At 35.5% G+C, this 18,903-nt stretch overlaps 2 protein-coding genes across 2 annotated transcripts; both read right to left on the bottom strand.

Annotated features, from left to right (window-relative positions):
• Nucleotides 1-8,388: 8,388 nt before the first annotated feature.
• Nucleotides 8,389-11,179, bottom strand: LOC132551576 (uncharacterized). The gene is made up of 2 exons (XM_060215729.1): nt 10,188-11,179; nt 8,389-8,689 (listed from the first exon to the last, which is right to left on the bottom strand). The coding sequence occupies exons 1-2, from the start codon at nt 11,177-11,179 to the stop codon at nt 8,389-8,391; spliced, it is 1,293 nt and encodes a 430-aa protein (XP_060071712.1).
• A 5,432-nt stretch (nt 11,180-16,611) lies between these two features.
• LOC132551638 (uncharacterized) lies at nt 16,612-17,151 on the bottom strand. The gene has a single exon (XM_060215813.1). The coding sequence runs from the start codon at nt 17,149-17,151 to the stop codon at nt 16,612-16,614; it is 540 nt and encodes a 179-aa protein (XP_060071796.1).
• Nucleotides 17,152-18,903: the final 1,752 nt, after the last annotated feature.

Here is an 18,903-nt window from a genome sequence, read left to right as displayed (position 1 = left end):
CTATAAAGCTAAAGTGAGTTTATTCCTTGGGAGAAAAATGTACATGTGTAAAAACTAATTCAGTCTATTACCGACTTATTTACAATAATTCCAGTTTACAGCCTTTCACAACATCAATTCAATTCTATCATTTGTACAGTTCAGTCACTTAAATATTTAAAAAAATGACACACAAGTGAAAATCACTTTATAATACAAACTTAGAGTAAGATACAGTGGAGTTACATAATAAATCAACCTGCATCATACAGCTGTTTCTTCCTTCTGGAACATGTCAGTAATGCTACATCATACAGCTGTTTCTTCCTTCTGGAACACGTCAGTGATGCTACATCATACAGCTGTTTCTTCCTTCTGGAACACGTCAGTGATGCTACATCATACAGCTGTTTCTTCCTTCTGGAACACGTCAGTGATGCTACATCATACAGCTGTTTCGTCCTTCTAGGACTCGTCAGTGATGCTACATCATACAGCTGTTTCGTCCTTCTAGGACTCGTCAGTGATGCTACATCATACAGCTGTTTCTTCCTTCTGGAACACGTCAGTGATGCTACATCATACAGCTGTTTCTTCCTTCTGGAACACGTCAGTGATGCTACATCATACAGCTGTTTCGTCCTTCTAGGACTCGTCAGTGATGCTACATCATACAGCTGTTTCGTCCTTCTAGGACTCGTCAGTGATGCTACATCATACAGCTGTTTCGTCCTTCTGGAACACGTCAGTGATGCTACATCATACAGCTGTTTCGTCCTTCTGGAACACGTCAGTAATGCTACATCATACTGCTGTTTCGTCCTTCTGGAACACGTCAGTAATGGTACTTCATACTGCTGTTTCGTCCTTCTAGGACTCGTCTGTGATGCTACATCATACAACTGTTTCGTCCTTATAGGACTTGTCAGTGATGCTACATCATACAGCTGTTTCGTCCTTCTGGAACACGTCAGTAATGGTACTTCATACTGCTGTTTCGTCCTTCTAGGACTCGTCTGTGATGCTACATCATACAACTGTTTCGTCCTTGTAGGACTCGTCAGTGATGCTACATCATACAACTGTTTCGTCCTTATAGGACTTGTCAGTGATGCTACATCATACAGCGGTTTCGTCCTTCTGGAACACGTCAGTAATGGTACTTCATACTGCTGTTTCGTCCTTCTAGGACTCGTCTGTGATGCTACATCATACAACTGTTTCGTCCTTGTAGGACTCGTCAGTGATGCTACATCATACAGCTGTTTCGTCCGTAAGATACAGTGGAGTTACATAATAAATCAACCTACATCATACAGCTGTTTCGTCGAACACGTCAGTAATGCTACATCATACTACTGTTTTATCCTTCTAGGACTTGCAGTAATGCTACATCATGCTGCTGTTTCGTCCTTCTAGGACTCGTCAGTGATGCTACATCATACAGCTGTTTCGTCCTTATAGTACTCGTCAGTGATGCTACATCATACAACTGTTTCGTCCTTCTAGGACTCGTCAGTGATGCTACATCATACAGCGGTTTCGTCCTTCTGGAACACGTCAGTAATGCTACATCATACTGCTGTTTCGTCCTTCTAGGACTCGTCTGTGATGATACATCACACAACAGTTTCTTCCTTCTGGAACACGTCAATGATGCTACATCATACTGCTGTTTCGTCCTTCTAGGACTCGTCTGTGATGATACATCACACAACAGTTTTTTTCCTTCTAGAACACGTCAGTGATGCTACATCATACAACTGTTTCTTCCTTCTGGAACACGTCAGTGATGCTACATCATACAGCTGTTTCGTTTTTCTAGGACTCGTCAGTGATGATACATCATACAAGTGTTTCTTCCTTCTGGAACACGTCAGTGATGCTACATCATACAGCTGTTTCGTTTTTCTAGGACTCGTCAGTGATGATACATCATACAAGTGTTTCTTCCTTCTGGAACATGTCAGTAATGCTACATCATACTGCTGTTTCGTCCTTCCAGGACTCGTCAGTGATGATAAATCATACAAGTGTTTCTTCCTTCTGGAACATGTCAGTAATGCTACATCATACTGCTGTTTCGTCCTTCTAGGACTCGTCTGTGATGCTACATCATACAACTGTTTCGTCCTTGTAGGACTCGTCAGTGATGCTACATCATACAACTGTTTCGTCCTTATAGGACTTGTCAGTGATGCTACATCATACAGCGGTTTCGTCCTTCTGGAACACGTCAGTAATGGTACTTCATACTGCTGTTTCGTCCTTCTAGGACTCGTCTGTGATGCTACATCATACAACTGTTTCGTCCTTGTAGGACTCGTCAGTGATGCTACATCATACAGCTGTTTCGTCCGTAAGATACAGTGGAGTTACATAATAAATCAACCTACATCATACAGCTGTTTCGTCGAACACGTCAGTAATGCTACATCATACTACTGTTTTATCCTTCTAGGACTTGCAGTAATGCTACATCATGCTGCTGTTTCGTCCTTCTAGGACTCGTCAGTGATGCTACATCATACAGCTGTTTCGTCCTTATAGTACTCGTCAGTGATGCTACATCATACAACTGTTTCGTCCTTCTAGGACTCGTCAGTGATGCTACATCATACAGCTGTTTCGTCCTTCTGGAACACGTCAGTAATGCTACATCATACTGCTGTTTCGTCCTTCTAGGACTCGTCTGTGATGATACACATACAACAGTTTCTTCCTTCTGGAACACGTCAATGATGCTACATCATACTGCTGTTTCGTCCTTCTAGGACTCGTCTGTGATGATACATCACACAACAGTTTTTTTCCTTCTAGAACACGTCAGTGATGCTACATCATACAACTGTTTCTTCCTTCTGGAACACGTCAGTGATGTTACATCATACAGCTGTTTCGTTTTTCTAGGACTCGTCAGTGATGATACATCATACAAGTGTTTCTTCCTTCTGGAACACGTCAGTGATGCTACATCATACAGCTGTTTCGTTTTTCTAGGACTCGTCAGTGATGATACATCATACAAGTGTTTCTTCCTTCTGGAACATGTCAGTAATGCTACATCATACTGCTGTTTCGTCCTTCCAGGACTCGTCAGTGATGATAAATCATACAAGTGTTTCTTCCTTCTGGAACATGTCAGTAATGCTACATCATACTGCTGTTTCGTCCTTCTAGGACTTGTCAGTGATGATACATCATACAAGTGTTTCTTCCTTCTGGAACACGTCAGTGATGCTATATCATACAGCTGTTTCGTTTTTCTAGGACTCGTCAGTGATGATACATCATACAAGTGTTTCTTCCTTCTGGAACACGTCAGTGATGCTACATCATACAGCTGTTTCGTCCTTCTAGGACTTGTCAGTGATACTGCATCATACAACTGTTTCGTCCTTCTAGGACTTGTCAGAGATGCTACATCATACAGCTGTTTTGTCCTTCTAGGACTCGCATTTAATTTTGAAACCAAGCAGGCGAATGAGGAAAATCCAAAGTGATAGGAAGAAATAGTCAAAACCTAGATGGAGAGGTGCACTGGCCCTACATCTGAGTAAGTATATATAAGTAAGCATAAAGTAGCAATATTATGTGAATCTCTCCGGTCTAATACTTCACATCTCAAACAATCCGGATATAAACAAAATTTACATATCTAATACCTTCACTTTTGTTACTCTCCAATTTTGTCTTTTTTGTTAGTAATCTTTAAAAATCATTACGTGCAATAACAATGTTTTATTTTCTCCTGAATTTGTGTTCCTTGAGAAAATAGTTATTATCATTGTATAATTCAGCTGATTTCAGTATTGCTTAAAATCAGGATTACTAAACCTATTTTATGCTTCAAATTGATCATGTTTCACGGTTGGTAATAAATTACTGGAGGTGTGCCAAATCCTAATATGAGGAAGACATATAATATTGGCTTCTTGTTTAATTCATAATCAAAGGGCGAAGGCCGTCATTATATTGTTTAAGCTCGATTCTAATTGGTCTGTTGTTTATAAGGACAATCTGTTAATCTTATCTAATGACAAAGTTATAACTAATGGTCCTTGCCAATCATAAGGTGTAAATGACAAAAGAACTTGCTTCGTGGCACGAATCGTACCGAGTAACTTTAGTCAAAATAGTCACTTCAGAATTACTAACTATCCGTCAAAATAATCAACCGATGAAAAAGTAGGTGTTCAATGTTGAGGAATATTTCCATTCCACACATGTACTTCATCTCTGGTCAATATAATTCGTCCACAACCAGTTGCACTTGGGCTTAGTTTAAGAGAAGTTCCTTCAAGTACATGTACATCATATATTGGGCAAAATTATTGAATCAATACTTTTTACACTAAATTAATACAATAACGTGCAGTTAGAAGGCAGGATTTGTTCTTAGGATGGTTATATACACTTGTTTATCTGTCTGTAAATACATATGTGTAGGACACCTAGTAAAGGGATCATGGAAAGAATTTAAAAGATGAATTTAACTTTTTAAACTCTAAATTCAGAAATTGGTGAGTAATAGGAAACGGAATAACCACTTCTAGCTACTGTTGTGATAAGCTGGAATGATCAATCAGTGAATTGAAATTAGTGAAACGAAAATTAACATTTGCTTATTGTCACATGTCTTGAACAGAAAGTTTATTTAGCAATGGCTTATTGTCGCATGTCTAATATGAACATTTGATAAAGCAGTGGTGGATTGTCACACGTGTAAAACACAACCGCGGTCTGCTTTCGTTGATGTCTCTTAGAAACACTATTAACTCTTTATCATGCTTTAAGCCATTAATGGTATATAGGTCACAAAGCCGAAGTCACGAAGTGCGACACCTATATACATGTATTTCATTTTCTTGTCACTAAATGGCTAAATATATATATTGCCTCTATTTTTAGCATGTCTAGCAATTTCATTTGTAATTCTCCTCTGCATTTCACTTCATGAAATATGCATCTAACTCTAAAGTTGTATGAAAAAAGTGCTATTCACTTGTGTTTTTTACATTCTTTGAGATACTGGGTGATAGTCACAGCTGGTGGAGTTTGTGTACCTGAGGATGGTAACCTGCACGCTACGTTTGTTTAGAAAAGTGGAACGGTTCAAGATATACGCATGCGCCTGACGTTGTTCTAACCTTATCTGATAAAATAATGAAATGTATTTAATTACAGGACTAGGGCACCTTCCAATCTAGATTTTTCCTCAGACGCCTCCTAGGCTTCAAAAGTACCTTGTGCAAAAAGGAATTTTGATGTAACATTTGCTTATTGTCACGTGTCTTGAACAGAAAGTTGATTTAGCAATGGCTTGTTGTTGCATGTCTAATATGAAAATTTGATAAAGCATATACACATATATATACATATATGGATAGAATACCGATAATTGTGTCTCTATATTTGATGTGTCATTACGCTACTGAAGCGCTTGAAAATTGCTTCTTGTAACGTTATTAATTGATGAGATGTATTAGGAAAAATGACATTTTTTTTTATTTGTTCCGTTTCGTCAGTCAAAGTTTGGATCCGGATAAATGATTAAACATGTACAAATACAATACAAGACATCACTGTTGTGCCTATCAACAAGAGCCGGCCATAGTTACCCCGGTATTATGGTTACCGATCAGCTTATTTAAAAATTCTATTCCGTAATTCTAGATAAATTAAAAAAATGATGTGGAGGTTTCATGGTTTTTATTTAGGTAGTTGTGATAGTGATAGTTACAACAACAAAACAAAACAAAAATCAATAGGAACAATAACGCCACAGTTTTACATTGAACTCCACGTGGCTAAATATGCCTAATAATCAAATCACATTAACAACGTTCTCGATTGGTCCTATTGATCTCTGGTTAAGATTCGAACTAATTTTGGAATTTATCGAAACATATCAAAGTTCAATATATTTTTAATTTCAAACATTATTACTGGATTGCAAAAGCCGAACTCGACTATATTTAAACATCATTTCACTAATGACACATTGTTAAGTAATTTATCCACCATTGCAAAGTCAAAGAAGTACAATACATATTATCGAAAGTAAGATATTTCATCAAACTTTCCAATATGCCACAATGTCGGAATTTCTGAAAACTAGTTTATACATGAGAAGATATACAAATCTCAGGATATTTTACTCTAATTAAGCGTTTATTTCTCAACATGGTATTATGCATCACACTACAAGAGATGGACATTTTATATTGCAAGACAAAATACGCTAGATGAGTTACATTTTTTTCATATAAGCAATCGACACTATGTACAATTACTTTAAAAAAATAATAAGACAAACTATGTATTGTACCACATCCATGCGACGAGCTAGTGGAAGGGAGATAACTCGTATAGTTTTACGTTTTGTTGCTGTTGATAATTTATTAGCATTTTGTTTGCGCAAAAAATCAATCGTTTCTTACAAACATAGTCAAAATCATCTGCACAAAGTGTGTTTATATATACATATATATATATATAACAAACCTGAATTATATAACTTTATCAATTTTATATCATACATTATTATATGACAGCAACAAAGTTCTAGATAAGGAGTAACAAAACAAGTTATATATATATAAACTTTATTTGGAGTAACAAAACAAGTAACATATCGATAAACAAACAAACAAACAAACACAAAGCACTACAGTTCTACATGTAAATGTTTGTGTTCAATGATGATGAAATACTATGTAACATTAAACTATTGTTCTGTGTCAATTTCATATGCAATAATTCACTACTGTTGTTAAACATTATCATACAGATACCCTCTACGTAGGTAGTCTAACACATAATTAATTCTTAGATAAGTCATATGTTTGAAAAATTCAAAAACTACAACGATATATCACATTCACCGCATCATTTTAGCACACTATCGCTGTTTAGTGTAATAAATGATATGATTATGCAATTAAAAGATATTTTTTTAAAAAATAAAAAAAAAATTCGATGAAGTTTCTAATGTCTGCTTCTGGAAATATGAAATTAAGATGTTAGAATAGGCGACGAGACAAGAATACGCGTAATAAATATAGAAAATGGACTTATATCTGTTCCTTAGCAAAAATACAAAAGAAAGTAATGTAAGGATCCAGGTATGACAATACAGATTTGAACTGAACAATTTTATACACGAAAAAAATATATATAAGATAAAGAGCTAGGAATAAGCTATCATATCACAGTTATTTGATATATGTATTTTTTTATCAAACGAAATTCATAAACAGTGTCATTCAACTATCAATTGAGTTAAATAATACTTAGAGGAAACATTTAAAAGTCAGATACAAAAGGTTACATCAGGAATAAGGGAAAACGGTCATCTACATGTCTTAAATATAATTAATCTTTATAATACTTCAGGTTTTAAGAACTCTCTCTATCCATTTTAACCGTTAGAAGACAAAATCTGTGTTCTAGAGATTAACATTCTGCATATATAAAATGGATATCTCGGTAAGTACGATGTATCAATTAAACTTTTAATTGCTATTTCATTTAAAACTCCTAGAAGACGAATTAAAAAGTGCTTAGAACAACTAGATCAGGTAGCTTTACATAAACATGAAAATGGCGTGATATTTGTTTGCTAGTCGTCAATATTTACATCCTATATACATGTATATACATAATGCATAACAGAAAATGGACGGAGAAGGTATTAAACATCAAAGTAAGGTATAAAATTTTAAAAATATGCCATTTTTCTTTACAGTGAATGAGAAGCGTAAACTTATCAGTCAAAAATGAAGCATATAATATCGTAAGCATTATGCTTCGTGCAGAGATTCATCATCAGAAAGGTAAATTCAACAAGACAGTATTAATGTTTGATTAATATCAGTGGTGTTTGGCAGGGGACAATGCGTTAATTCTCTCATTGGAACGGCACAGATTTAAAAAATGATATCTGAATTAATTTTGCATCCCTTTAGTATAGCATTTAGCCCATTTCAGGTGGACATGAAAGACATATTTTAATGTTGCATTAGATAGGAATTTAGTAATATATACAGTAGTATACTCAATAATAAAACGGTATCTTTTGTATCTTTGTCACTCTGGACTATTGGTAGGGATCAAAAGAAAAGGAAAAGCACCATTACCAGGGACGTAGCTCTGGACACGATGGACGGAATGTTTTGAAAAATTTGAGAAAATTTTTTTTCCCGGTGCCCTATACGGTAAACATTGTAGAATGTTGAAATATTCGTGATAATTCGTTAGCATTACTGCCAGGAATATAATATTGCACGTTTATATTCCATTACTTACCAAGACATCTACCCATTCCCATCCCTAAGTATTTCAGCAATATTCACAATCAATTTATGTCCTAAAGCAGATTCAAAATTATAAGCAGGTCGGTTTTTTCTACACGTCTGGGTTTCTGGAGGTGTACTGAGCCAACACAGAATCTGCTGATCCTATACTGTTGATGGAGTCACTAGAACATGACCTTTGTTGGGATAAGTCTTTTAATGGGTGTTCACCATCACTTTGAGACAGGTGACGACTTCTCAGCACAGGTGGCAGCACCCGTGTGGGTTTGGGAGGATCACCTATGGAGTCAGTTTTCACAGATTTTGATGTACGTTTCTTCTTTCGTCGTTTCTTCCTGTCTAAAGAATCGTCATGCTGAAGTAAACTTTGACGGGGCGAGCGAGCGGATTGGCTGGTTTATAAAACAAAAAAGACACATGGTACTTTTATTCAATCAAGCTAAAAAGTGTAGGGGTAGGGTGGGGTAATGAATGGATGAATGAATACATAAATACATGAATGAATGATTAATTAATGGAGCACTTAAATGTAAGATGCAAGATATGTGTGTACTCATGGTGTGTGGCATTTGAAAGCCCTTCTGCGCTAGGGCAATAATATTAATGTAAAGAATTTGACACTAGGGTCCCAACCATGGCAATCTTTCAACCCGTTCTGGGCAGCATTGTTTTCCTCTGTGGGAAGAAAAGTAGAAATTACCATCCCTAATTCCTTGGTACCTTTTCCAAACGTTAACTTCATTTATGAACGAGATGGATGTTGCGGCAGTTTCTCGGGATATATAAAAATCATTGATCCGACGATATGATCTCGCATCATGTTTCGAAATTGTTCAACATTTTGTTGCTAATATCTTTATTAATTTTAGTGATTTGTTGACTCTTAACAGGATATCTACGTCCATTTCTTTGGCCTATTTTGTTGTGTTTGGTGATGTTATTTAACCGACATACAAAGCGTTGATATCAAAGATTTCCTGGTTGAATAAAAAATGCCTTTATAAGGCAATTGTCGATAATTATTTCCAGGATAATCACGTAGTGTAGACCAGCATATAACTACAACATTACTTCATTTACTTATTAAACCTTAATACGTTATGTGTGTTCAAAGCTAGTATGATGGTCGTCCTATTCGGTGTAACTGTATTTCTATCGTGCCAGAAAGCAATGAAAAATTCTTAAGCTGTGCTAAGACTGTACGCGGTAATTCTAGTATTAGAGAAGTCAATCCGTGTCCGTATTTTATAGCTAAGATTACCGATTCGTCATGTTCCATCAAATGGACTACTCCAGGAAAAGGAAACTATCGATTTTAACCAGAGATCTCAAGAGTATCTAGAAGAGATGGAATATGCTGATGTCAAGGGTACCAAGGCTACACTGTTAAGACTTTGATCCTTCTTAAATGTGTTCAGCAAGATTACCATCATGCAAGCAAACAATATATATTGAGTGCATTATATAACACAGTCCACATTTAATAAGATTATTCAGGAAATTGATTGATTGTATCTTTCAGCGTAATTTTTGTAGGGTACAATTTTCTCAAATCAAATGCTTGAGGCATAAGGCTATTATTTTTACTGTAACATACTGTTTGTCATGTGAAATATTTCATTTTCGGCGTATCTATTTGTGGCGGCGAAAACAACTGATTATAGATCTCCTCAAATATAACAACGTTTACAGTATGCAATAAGTAATTTGATCAATTCAGTAACAATATACAGCGTATATGTATAAAAGAAAAAAGTTGAAGTTTTCACTAACATTTAACACTTTTCCCCTTCAAACGCAATGCCAGAAATCATGATATGTACTTAAATTATTTACCAACGTTTATCAACTAGAAAGAAGAAAATGAAATTAGTAAGTAAGCAATCTTACCCAGAGTTGGTTTCTTCGCCCGTTGAACTGCCATTCTCTAGATTTGAAGACAATGGCCGTTCATTCAGTTGAAATTTTGGCAGAGGTCTGGAGGTGATTGTATCGTTACAGTCACTGCCTGCGTTGATAACACCCGAGTCTCCCACTTGCGTTTTTGATTTTTGTTTGGTTTTCTTTCTCTGGCGCCATTGTTGAATATCATCAAGACATGTTTCTCCGCTAGGTGGCGTTGCTGCACGTCTATGTGATTTCGACCTTTCCTGTGGATATGCCTCATCCGCCTTTCCTTCATTGGAATGTCTTCTTCCTTCCCTCTTCTGGGAACCAACCGAGCTTTGCCTGGTGTGTTTTTTCATACACATGGCTGACTCGGATTCACTCCCTGTTCCTTCTAGTGACGAATCTTCTTGTACAATGGAAGATCTAGACGATCGCCTCTTTTTCCTAATAGAATCTCTTGATCTCCGTCTATTGTCGGTATCACAAGATCTATTTTGCAAATCTGATTTCTGAGTTGTCTCCTGGGTTTGTTTGGCAGTTTTCCCTGTCATTTGCCCACCTAGAACAGCTTGTCCTCCAGTCGGATAAGTCTCTTGGAATCTAGATTCATTCCGCGGTCCCTGTTGCTCAGGTCCGACTCTTGCACCAGTATAAATATTGTTTATTTTCGCTTGCTGATATTCTTTTCTATGTTTTCGTAAACTTGTTACGGACTGTAATGGTGTTAAATGCATTTCAACATCTGGTCCAATAAAAGGTTTCCATAGGATTCGCAACATACATCCAAGTATTAGTAAAATTATAGCTGTTGCGAGGAACAAAATTCCGACGATATGAAGAACACCGTAGGTTTCAAATGTTGTATCTTCACTAAATGCTACAAGCGTTATTGTTAATCCCGGCACTGTCAATGGAATTGCGAATGTGATCATGCATGGCCCAAGCATGCCCTTTATCTGTTTATTCCAGTACTTCTTATCAGTCTCCTCCATTTTGTTTGATGGAATTATATTGCACTCTTGTTATGTATTTAAATCATTCCACCTGCGAATATACCATACAAATACAATAGTAACTATTAAAATTGATACATTTCTGATTTCTCATTATAACAACATCCGACAACAGTAAACCTGGCTTTTCAAAAGACCTTTTATTGCGTTCTGTATATGTTTATTTATTATAATGGAAATATCTACACATTAATGTAAAATCATCAATTTTCGTGGATATTCATTTTCGTTGGTTTCGTGTACACAGTTAATCCTCGGATTTATATGTCCGTGAATTCCAGTTTAGCCAAATTAACCAAGCTACATTTATATTGAGACCCACGAAAAATTGTTATTGTACAGTATGCATTGTCTACGAAATGATTGTTACATTTCACAACACAAATCAGTGAGATATCAAGGAAATATGTCATTTGATTTAAATAATTCTAAATATAAACATTTCAGAATATGTAAACTTTGTTTTGATGGAAAGTAAGATATTTTTATATATGGTGACAGCATCATTATTTGTTCAAAGTTAAAAAGTTTGGTCAAGATTATTCAAATGAATAAGAGATAACAAAAATATCAGTCAATTATTTGTAAGTAATATATTGCCAAATACATCGCTAGTGTCCTACACACGTCACGAGGAAACGCTTATAAGTTTATTGAGATGTAAGTACAAAGATCGATGTTCATCTTGTTTACATCAGATAAGGATGGAAGGTCGTTTATCACAAATGTATAGATTCAGATGCCAGTTGAGAGGCGCCATACACAGGGAACTGGAAGCTAGGATGCTACGGTCGATGTTGGTTATGAATAATTAATGAAACTTGGGAGTTTGATTCGGTTTATTAAAGAACTAAAGGTTTGTAGTTCTATCAGTATCGAGAGTGTTATCAGAATCAGAAGAAAAGCAGTCGACTGTTTTGACTTTTGACACCATCCTTATTTTAAGTAATACTGAATTGTTTAACTGCGTATATTAAATGGCGATGTGACATCTGATTACATAGTAAAAGCCTAATGAGGTTATGTATTGTGTATGATCATATACTATTATTAGGTAGTATTTGAAGATGTTTTATAATGATTGAATTCGATACTGACTGGTTGTTAATAATGACGAAAGAAACAAAACTTTTTTTCTTGAATTCGAAGTCTGAAGGAGTAATAATTTTATTACCTTACGTTATTGTTTAAATATGAAATGCAATAACAGTGACAGGTGTTGGATGTAAATAATTTCAAAATTGTAAATTATCAACGTGGACTAATTGAAGAGAAGTGAACATCATTACCAGGAAAGAATGGAAATATTTGTAAAATCTGTAACGTTTAATTTAGGCTTGAATCAACGATGAATTATTAAAGTATTTAAACTAGATCTTAATTTTTCAAAACTAATTCATACAATGGATGTTTACTCCAAGCATAAAAATGTGCAAAGTAGTGTAAAGTGATATATGTTGTACAAACAATGACAGAAATGTTGATATCGATTGTTCATCAAAACACGCTCGTTAAAAGCTTTTATTGCATATTTAACAAAACGCTGAGGACAATTACCAATACAAGTTTAGTTCGCTGATGACTGTCCCTATACATGCCTGTTTGTCCAAAAAAAAACACTTTGTCAATAAAAAAGCTATATTTCATATCAACCTACAAGCTGGTGAACCCTTTTATATAATGACTCTCCAGGCTACCTGTGGTAACATGATATTCCAGCACACCACCCGACAACCGGTTTACATATCTAAGTCTCCCTCTGAACGTCACCAACAACATGGGTGGTCTGATTATCCTATATGGCGATTCGTAATGAAATTCAGGTTTTGAATATTCCGTATGTTGTAGAAAAAGTTGTATTTTAAATTCGTTTACGATAGTCGATCATCATGTAGCTTATATCAAGGTAAACCACATCAGAAATACTGTTATACCTTTTCTCCAAACAAGTATCAAATATCATCGAGGTTTTATGAGTTAGCATGCAATTTATAGACCAGGCTTTAGATTTAATATCAAAAGAAATCTACCCATTCTACGTATAATAATATAATGGATTCATACAGACATTATGGAGATGTTTCGCATGTCACCTTTGGATCAACAAACACGGCCATATCTTACCTGTTGATAAAGTAATGAATAAATGTTCCACAACCTTCGCCATCTTGTACACACGTAAGACGTTTGATATAAACCAGCTCTTGTATATAGCACGTCACTGACCCGGAACAAGGGAAATACCCTTCATGTTTAAACAGGTAGAAGAATTCTAAAACATTCAATCAGACCATCTCGTCGTCGTAGTATAGGTGGATATATCCTGGGCGAGTGAGTGGCAACTCAGGCCAGGTCTAATTATTATTGATGAGAGGGGAAGTTAGAGTATTGATGTTTTTAATGCATTCCGTGTTTATATTGAAGCGGTACCTTAGGGAATCATAGCAACATGATCTCCGACCAGACGGCAATACAAGCGTGTAGTTCATGCCGACGTTACATATACCTGCCGATTCACTAGTCAATAGCACCTTAGAATCAGCATATCCAAACACTGAATTAGAGAGTTATACGTTTTAGTGCCCGGGGTTTGTCGTAACCTGCAGGTCACTTTTTAATTCACTTAATCAGGGACGTAGTTCAGAATATACACAAGTACTTGACGTTCTTCTGAAATTATCAAACACAGTAAAAGTACAAAATTCATGTAGTTAGGGTGATAGGGAACTTCTCCATCCAGATTTTGACATTAGTTTCACTCAATTTTCCTCGGTCGACTCCTCGGTTTCAAAATTTAGGTCCTTAGCATCCGTGACGAGTTATTGGATCAGTTGAATTAATCATTTGCCTACACTGATCTAAATTTGTATTAAAAGATGTTATTTATTTGTATGTCTTTTGTACAATTTGATAAACCGCATAACATAAGTATCCCTCTTTTTGTAGTCAGGATGGTGTTAATCGAATCATATGATTTTGGTTTTGCATTATTGTGGTAGAGTAACCAATTTGGAGGTGAGGTCACAGATTTCTTTACAGGGAAATAATTTAATTAACTTTAATCTAATAACTTAATCAGTCCAATAACAAAATTATAAGCATTCCTTATAACATTATCAGGAATATTTGTTTATTAATTAACGACTGAATCGATTATTGTTAGAGACATCTTTAATTTCTATATCGTTTTCTTTAAAGTCACAAATAAATATATTATCAAATGGTATTGGTTATATTTGGAAAGCAACTACTACAAATACTAACAAAAAACATCGCACAAGTATCAGAAATTAATATGTTGTATTTATATCACATGCGTCAATGTATTTTAAGCTGGACATATATATAAAACATTTGATTAATCAAACAACGCATTCGTACAAGACGCCTATTTGAGAAAATGCAATACACTATGAAGATTATTTTAATAACTATGATTTTTCCCCTATGAGAACGTCATTAATTGCCATAATTAAACAGGATATGTTTGCTGAAGTCAAAACATTGATTGAAGCAACAATATTATTTGTTAAATCTCCGTAGAAAAATTGATTAAAGTACAAACTACTACTATTGATAAAGAACAACATAAATTTATCTTTTAAATCAAACAGAACCATCATTATTGCACATTAAACTGCTCACATATAGACATTATATGAAACTGGTTATACGTTGTATTTTTATTTATATAAAATCAAACAATACTGATAATCACACAGACATTTATAAGTATAATGTATAAACAGCAACAACCCTATAATATATCACTACATTAACAATATATATATATATATATTGCAAATCTGTATTAGCATACAAAGATCACCAACGGATGCCTAGACCACACACCAGTCTATAAAATGACCGTTGCCACATACACAATATAACATATATCGTGATACAAATATTGCAATCATTAGCCGAAACAATGTCATTTTAGTACTGACATCAATGTTTAGCGCATTACCTTGTTTTTTTTTTTTAATAAACTAGCAAAACGATGGATTTAAACATCCACATTTACAGCTATATTAACAAAGTAGCAAAACGGAAATGAACGTATTCATAGTTTAGCTTTCAGTTTGGAATGCGCCGACATCATATTACAATTATGTGTCGCAACAGTGCGTATGTTTAGAAAAGCATTTCCACAAGGACAATTGTTATTCATATCTTTATAGAAGGTATAGAAGTTCATATAATCATGTATGATACACTTAAATAGAAAACAAAAAATAAGACTCACACACATGAAGATACATCCTTAAATAAACGTTTATTGATATAGTATCAATGATAACAGAAATTGAACGTTTGGAAACTCAGAGGGGAAGTTTTCATAATTTGAATCAGACGCTTCATGAAAACGGATACAATTGGTATTCCCTTTTTTTGATATGGACAGTCAGTTAAATTGTAAAAAATACATCCACGAATGCGCAGGTCACCAGTCGCCATTCACTTTTACCACAGCATCTACGTACAAACGGTTACATCCATGCCAAAGTTGGTCACCAGTGCACACTTACAACCACTGAATATAGCTCACCAATTTGCACTACCATTAAGATGCTCGTAACTCACAATACACACATCAAATAACATACATAATGTAGCTCACTACACCAACAAACATGTGCCAATATACACATACATCAGCATAAACAGAGATCACTAAAATTCACTTAAATCTGCACACGATATATACATAAAAGGGCTAATTGATAAGGTGTGGGCCTGTATTGACGAAATAAGCAACGATGCCCTTTTTCAGCTATACTGTTCCCTAACTATTTAAGGCTGTGTACCCGAAGACTGGTGTCTTTTGGTCAGTTTATGTAGAATAGTTAGTACTCTAAAGTAAACAAGACAAGTGACTTTTGCAAAATGGACAATATCGCTGAAAGAGCAGTGATTTAATATTTGCACAATAAAGGTCTAGCACCTCATGATATTCATACTGATATGGTAGCAATACTAGGGGATGGTACCCCTTCATATACTACGCTGAAAAGGTAGGTAGTGTAATTAAAGCGTGGCAGGCATAGCCTTGGGGATGATACACGTCCTGGAACGATTGTCGCTGTTAAAATTCCAGAAATAGTCAATAAAGTGCATGATAGTGTCATGGTTGACAAGGACACATGCACAGATACACGCATGACTCACGGATGACACGCACATCATCTCACGTGTAAGATTATATCAGTTGGTAAACAGTTAACTATTTGTCACAGACATTTACTTATCAGCAAACATATAAATCATAAATACATTTTTTTTGTTCATATACTCGTGTCAATAACACTGACTCACATCAAACAACTCACCATTGTACACACACAAGCGTTCACATAGCTCACCAATATCTCACCAACGTTGAGCAGTAATTGATCCATATCTCACCACTATGTCTCCTCGCACTCCTGAGGTTCAATTCTACAGTTCCGGGAAGGAAGTATATTAACGAGAGATTCACTTATAACGCTGGAACTCCGTTTGAACTGCTGGAATAGTGATTCATCTCCACTCCGCCTGACATTTTCTCTGGTCAGTTCTTCAGCGCTACTCTCCTCTTCACTTAAGTTCTCTTTTTCGCGAAGGAATTCTGATTGTAGCTCGATACTCTCAATTTCATATTGTCGTTTCCGTGATAACCTTATAGTTAGCACTTCAGCCATGATGGCTCCGATCAGAAACAGAATGAATGCTACCACTAGAAACACAGGGCCAGTAATCCGAAAGGCTGGAATCGTATCTGTTCCCACTATTTCTGAATATGCAACAAGTGACATGGCAAATCCTAGAATAGACAAAGGGATTCCTATCACGAAAATCACAGACCCGATTCCTTTTCGTTTCTCTATTCGTTTCTGTCTTTCACGCTGTAGAAGCCACGCTACATGCAGATCAACAGTCTCATCCGTTTGAAATGTTGACGATTTCATTGTAATGACCCATGCTCACGCAAATACCTACAAAGATGAAACAATACTACTACGGGGTTTAAAACAAAACAAAATCGCAAGCATCATGAAGCATTATGGAGGGTGACTAATAAAACAGAAAAAAGTTTATCAATTTCACCATGTGAACACTCTATCTGTGTTTAATTATTTATGAGGCACACGTGGTATGGTCTCTAGAGGCTTTGACATTTATTATATAGGCAGCATATAAGTAACCTGAACTAGGAATCTGTCAGGTTTATAGGTCAAGCATTCATGAAACGATTACAGTATACAAACAAAACCATGCATTAAGTTACAGCAGAAAGATTCATAGATACAACATAAGGGAGAGACATCAAAGGTATATAAAGATATAGTAAACATATTCAGAGCCATAACATAAAGGAAAAGAAATCAAACAAACAAGTTAGATACAATAAGATTAAGGGATACAACATAGTGATAAAGAGATACAAGGAAACGATTAAGGGATACAACATAGTGATATAGAGATACAAGGAAACGATTAAGGGATACAGTATATGATATAGAGATACAATGAAACGATTAAGGGATACAGTATAATGATACAGAGATACAATGAAACGGTTAAGGGACACAACCAAACAACACCATTATATCACAAAGGAACAACATTATATAGAGTGACATGATACAGAGATACAACACCACCATACCATCATAACTCAAAGAAACATCATGATAATGAGATACAGTGACGTGATACAGAGATACATATATGATATAACTATAAATTATTACTTCGTGGAGAAAAAACAATATCTGACTACACTCTTAATGATCAACAATACCTGGCAAACACACGGTCAGAAATGCTATAGATATCACACCTCAGTGTAGACAGAGGTCTAGCTTATCTGCCTCCATGCCACTATTCCAAGTATAGTGCAACCAGTATCAATTAGAAATGTGTGGTGATCAATGAAATCAATGAAAAAATTCTGCTTGTGAATGATTATCCATACCTCGAACTGTATCACGTGCTGGCTGGTGACAGTTATAAGTACGGTACGGCTACTTACCTCCGTTTTAAGTCATGGATTATGTTTAACCCCACACGACCAAATTATTATCTGTCAGCATGTTCATTTTCATAGTCCCTGATAGCGTGGCACTACTAGCTAGCCTGGAAAACAGCATGTATGGGAATGTGTTTGCTAAACCAGTCAGATACACAAAGCTTGGCATCGATCTTTAACGAATAACCATACTCTGAGAGAGACAGAACACAGCGTCACCAGAATGACAGCTGAAGCATGGTGACCGCCTACAACAAAACAGTTAACAGCAGTCTTCAATGACAGCAATATAGAGCGATGTTGCTTTTCTGTGATGTTCCTGAATTTCTAGCCTTTATTTCGTGTGTGTGAGGGTGGCTGTGTGTGTGTGTATAAAACACACACATTCACACACATATATGTATTATCATAGTGGACTGTTGTCGGTACATACGTTTAAGGGCCAGTATTTCGTCTTGAGATTTTCCTTTAATTATCATGTTCACATGTATTCGTATGTTTACAATGCAGGTTAATTTCATGTTCTAAAACAATGTAAAGTTTATCAAAGCCAGATTAACGATAAGAAAATTTACAGCTGATGTGGCGATAGAGACTATCATTAGACCCTTCTTTTGTTAAGCTTTAATAGCAATGTACTGGGGTTTTTTTTATTGCTGTTGTAATGTCATGTACTGTATTTTAGGAT

Source organism: Ylistrum balloti, unplaced genomic scaffold (assembly GCF_031769215.1).
Source record: "Ylistrum balloti isolate Yb309-2 unplaced genomic scaffold, AGI_CSIRO_Ybal_v1 Utg370208, whole genome shotgun sequence".
Taxonomy (NCBI): domain Eukaryota; kingdom Metazoa; phylum Mollusca; class Bivalvia; order Pectinida; family Pectinidae; genus Ylistrum; species Ylistrum balloti.
This window is presented reverse-complemented; position numbering and strand designations above follow the sequence as displayed.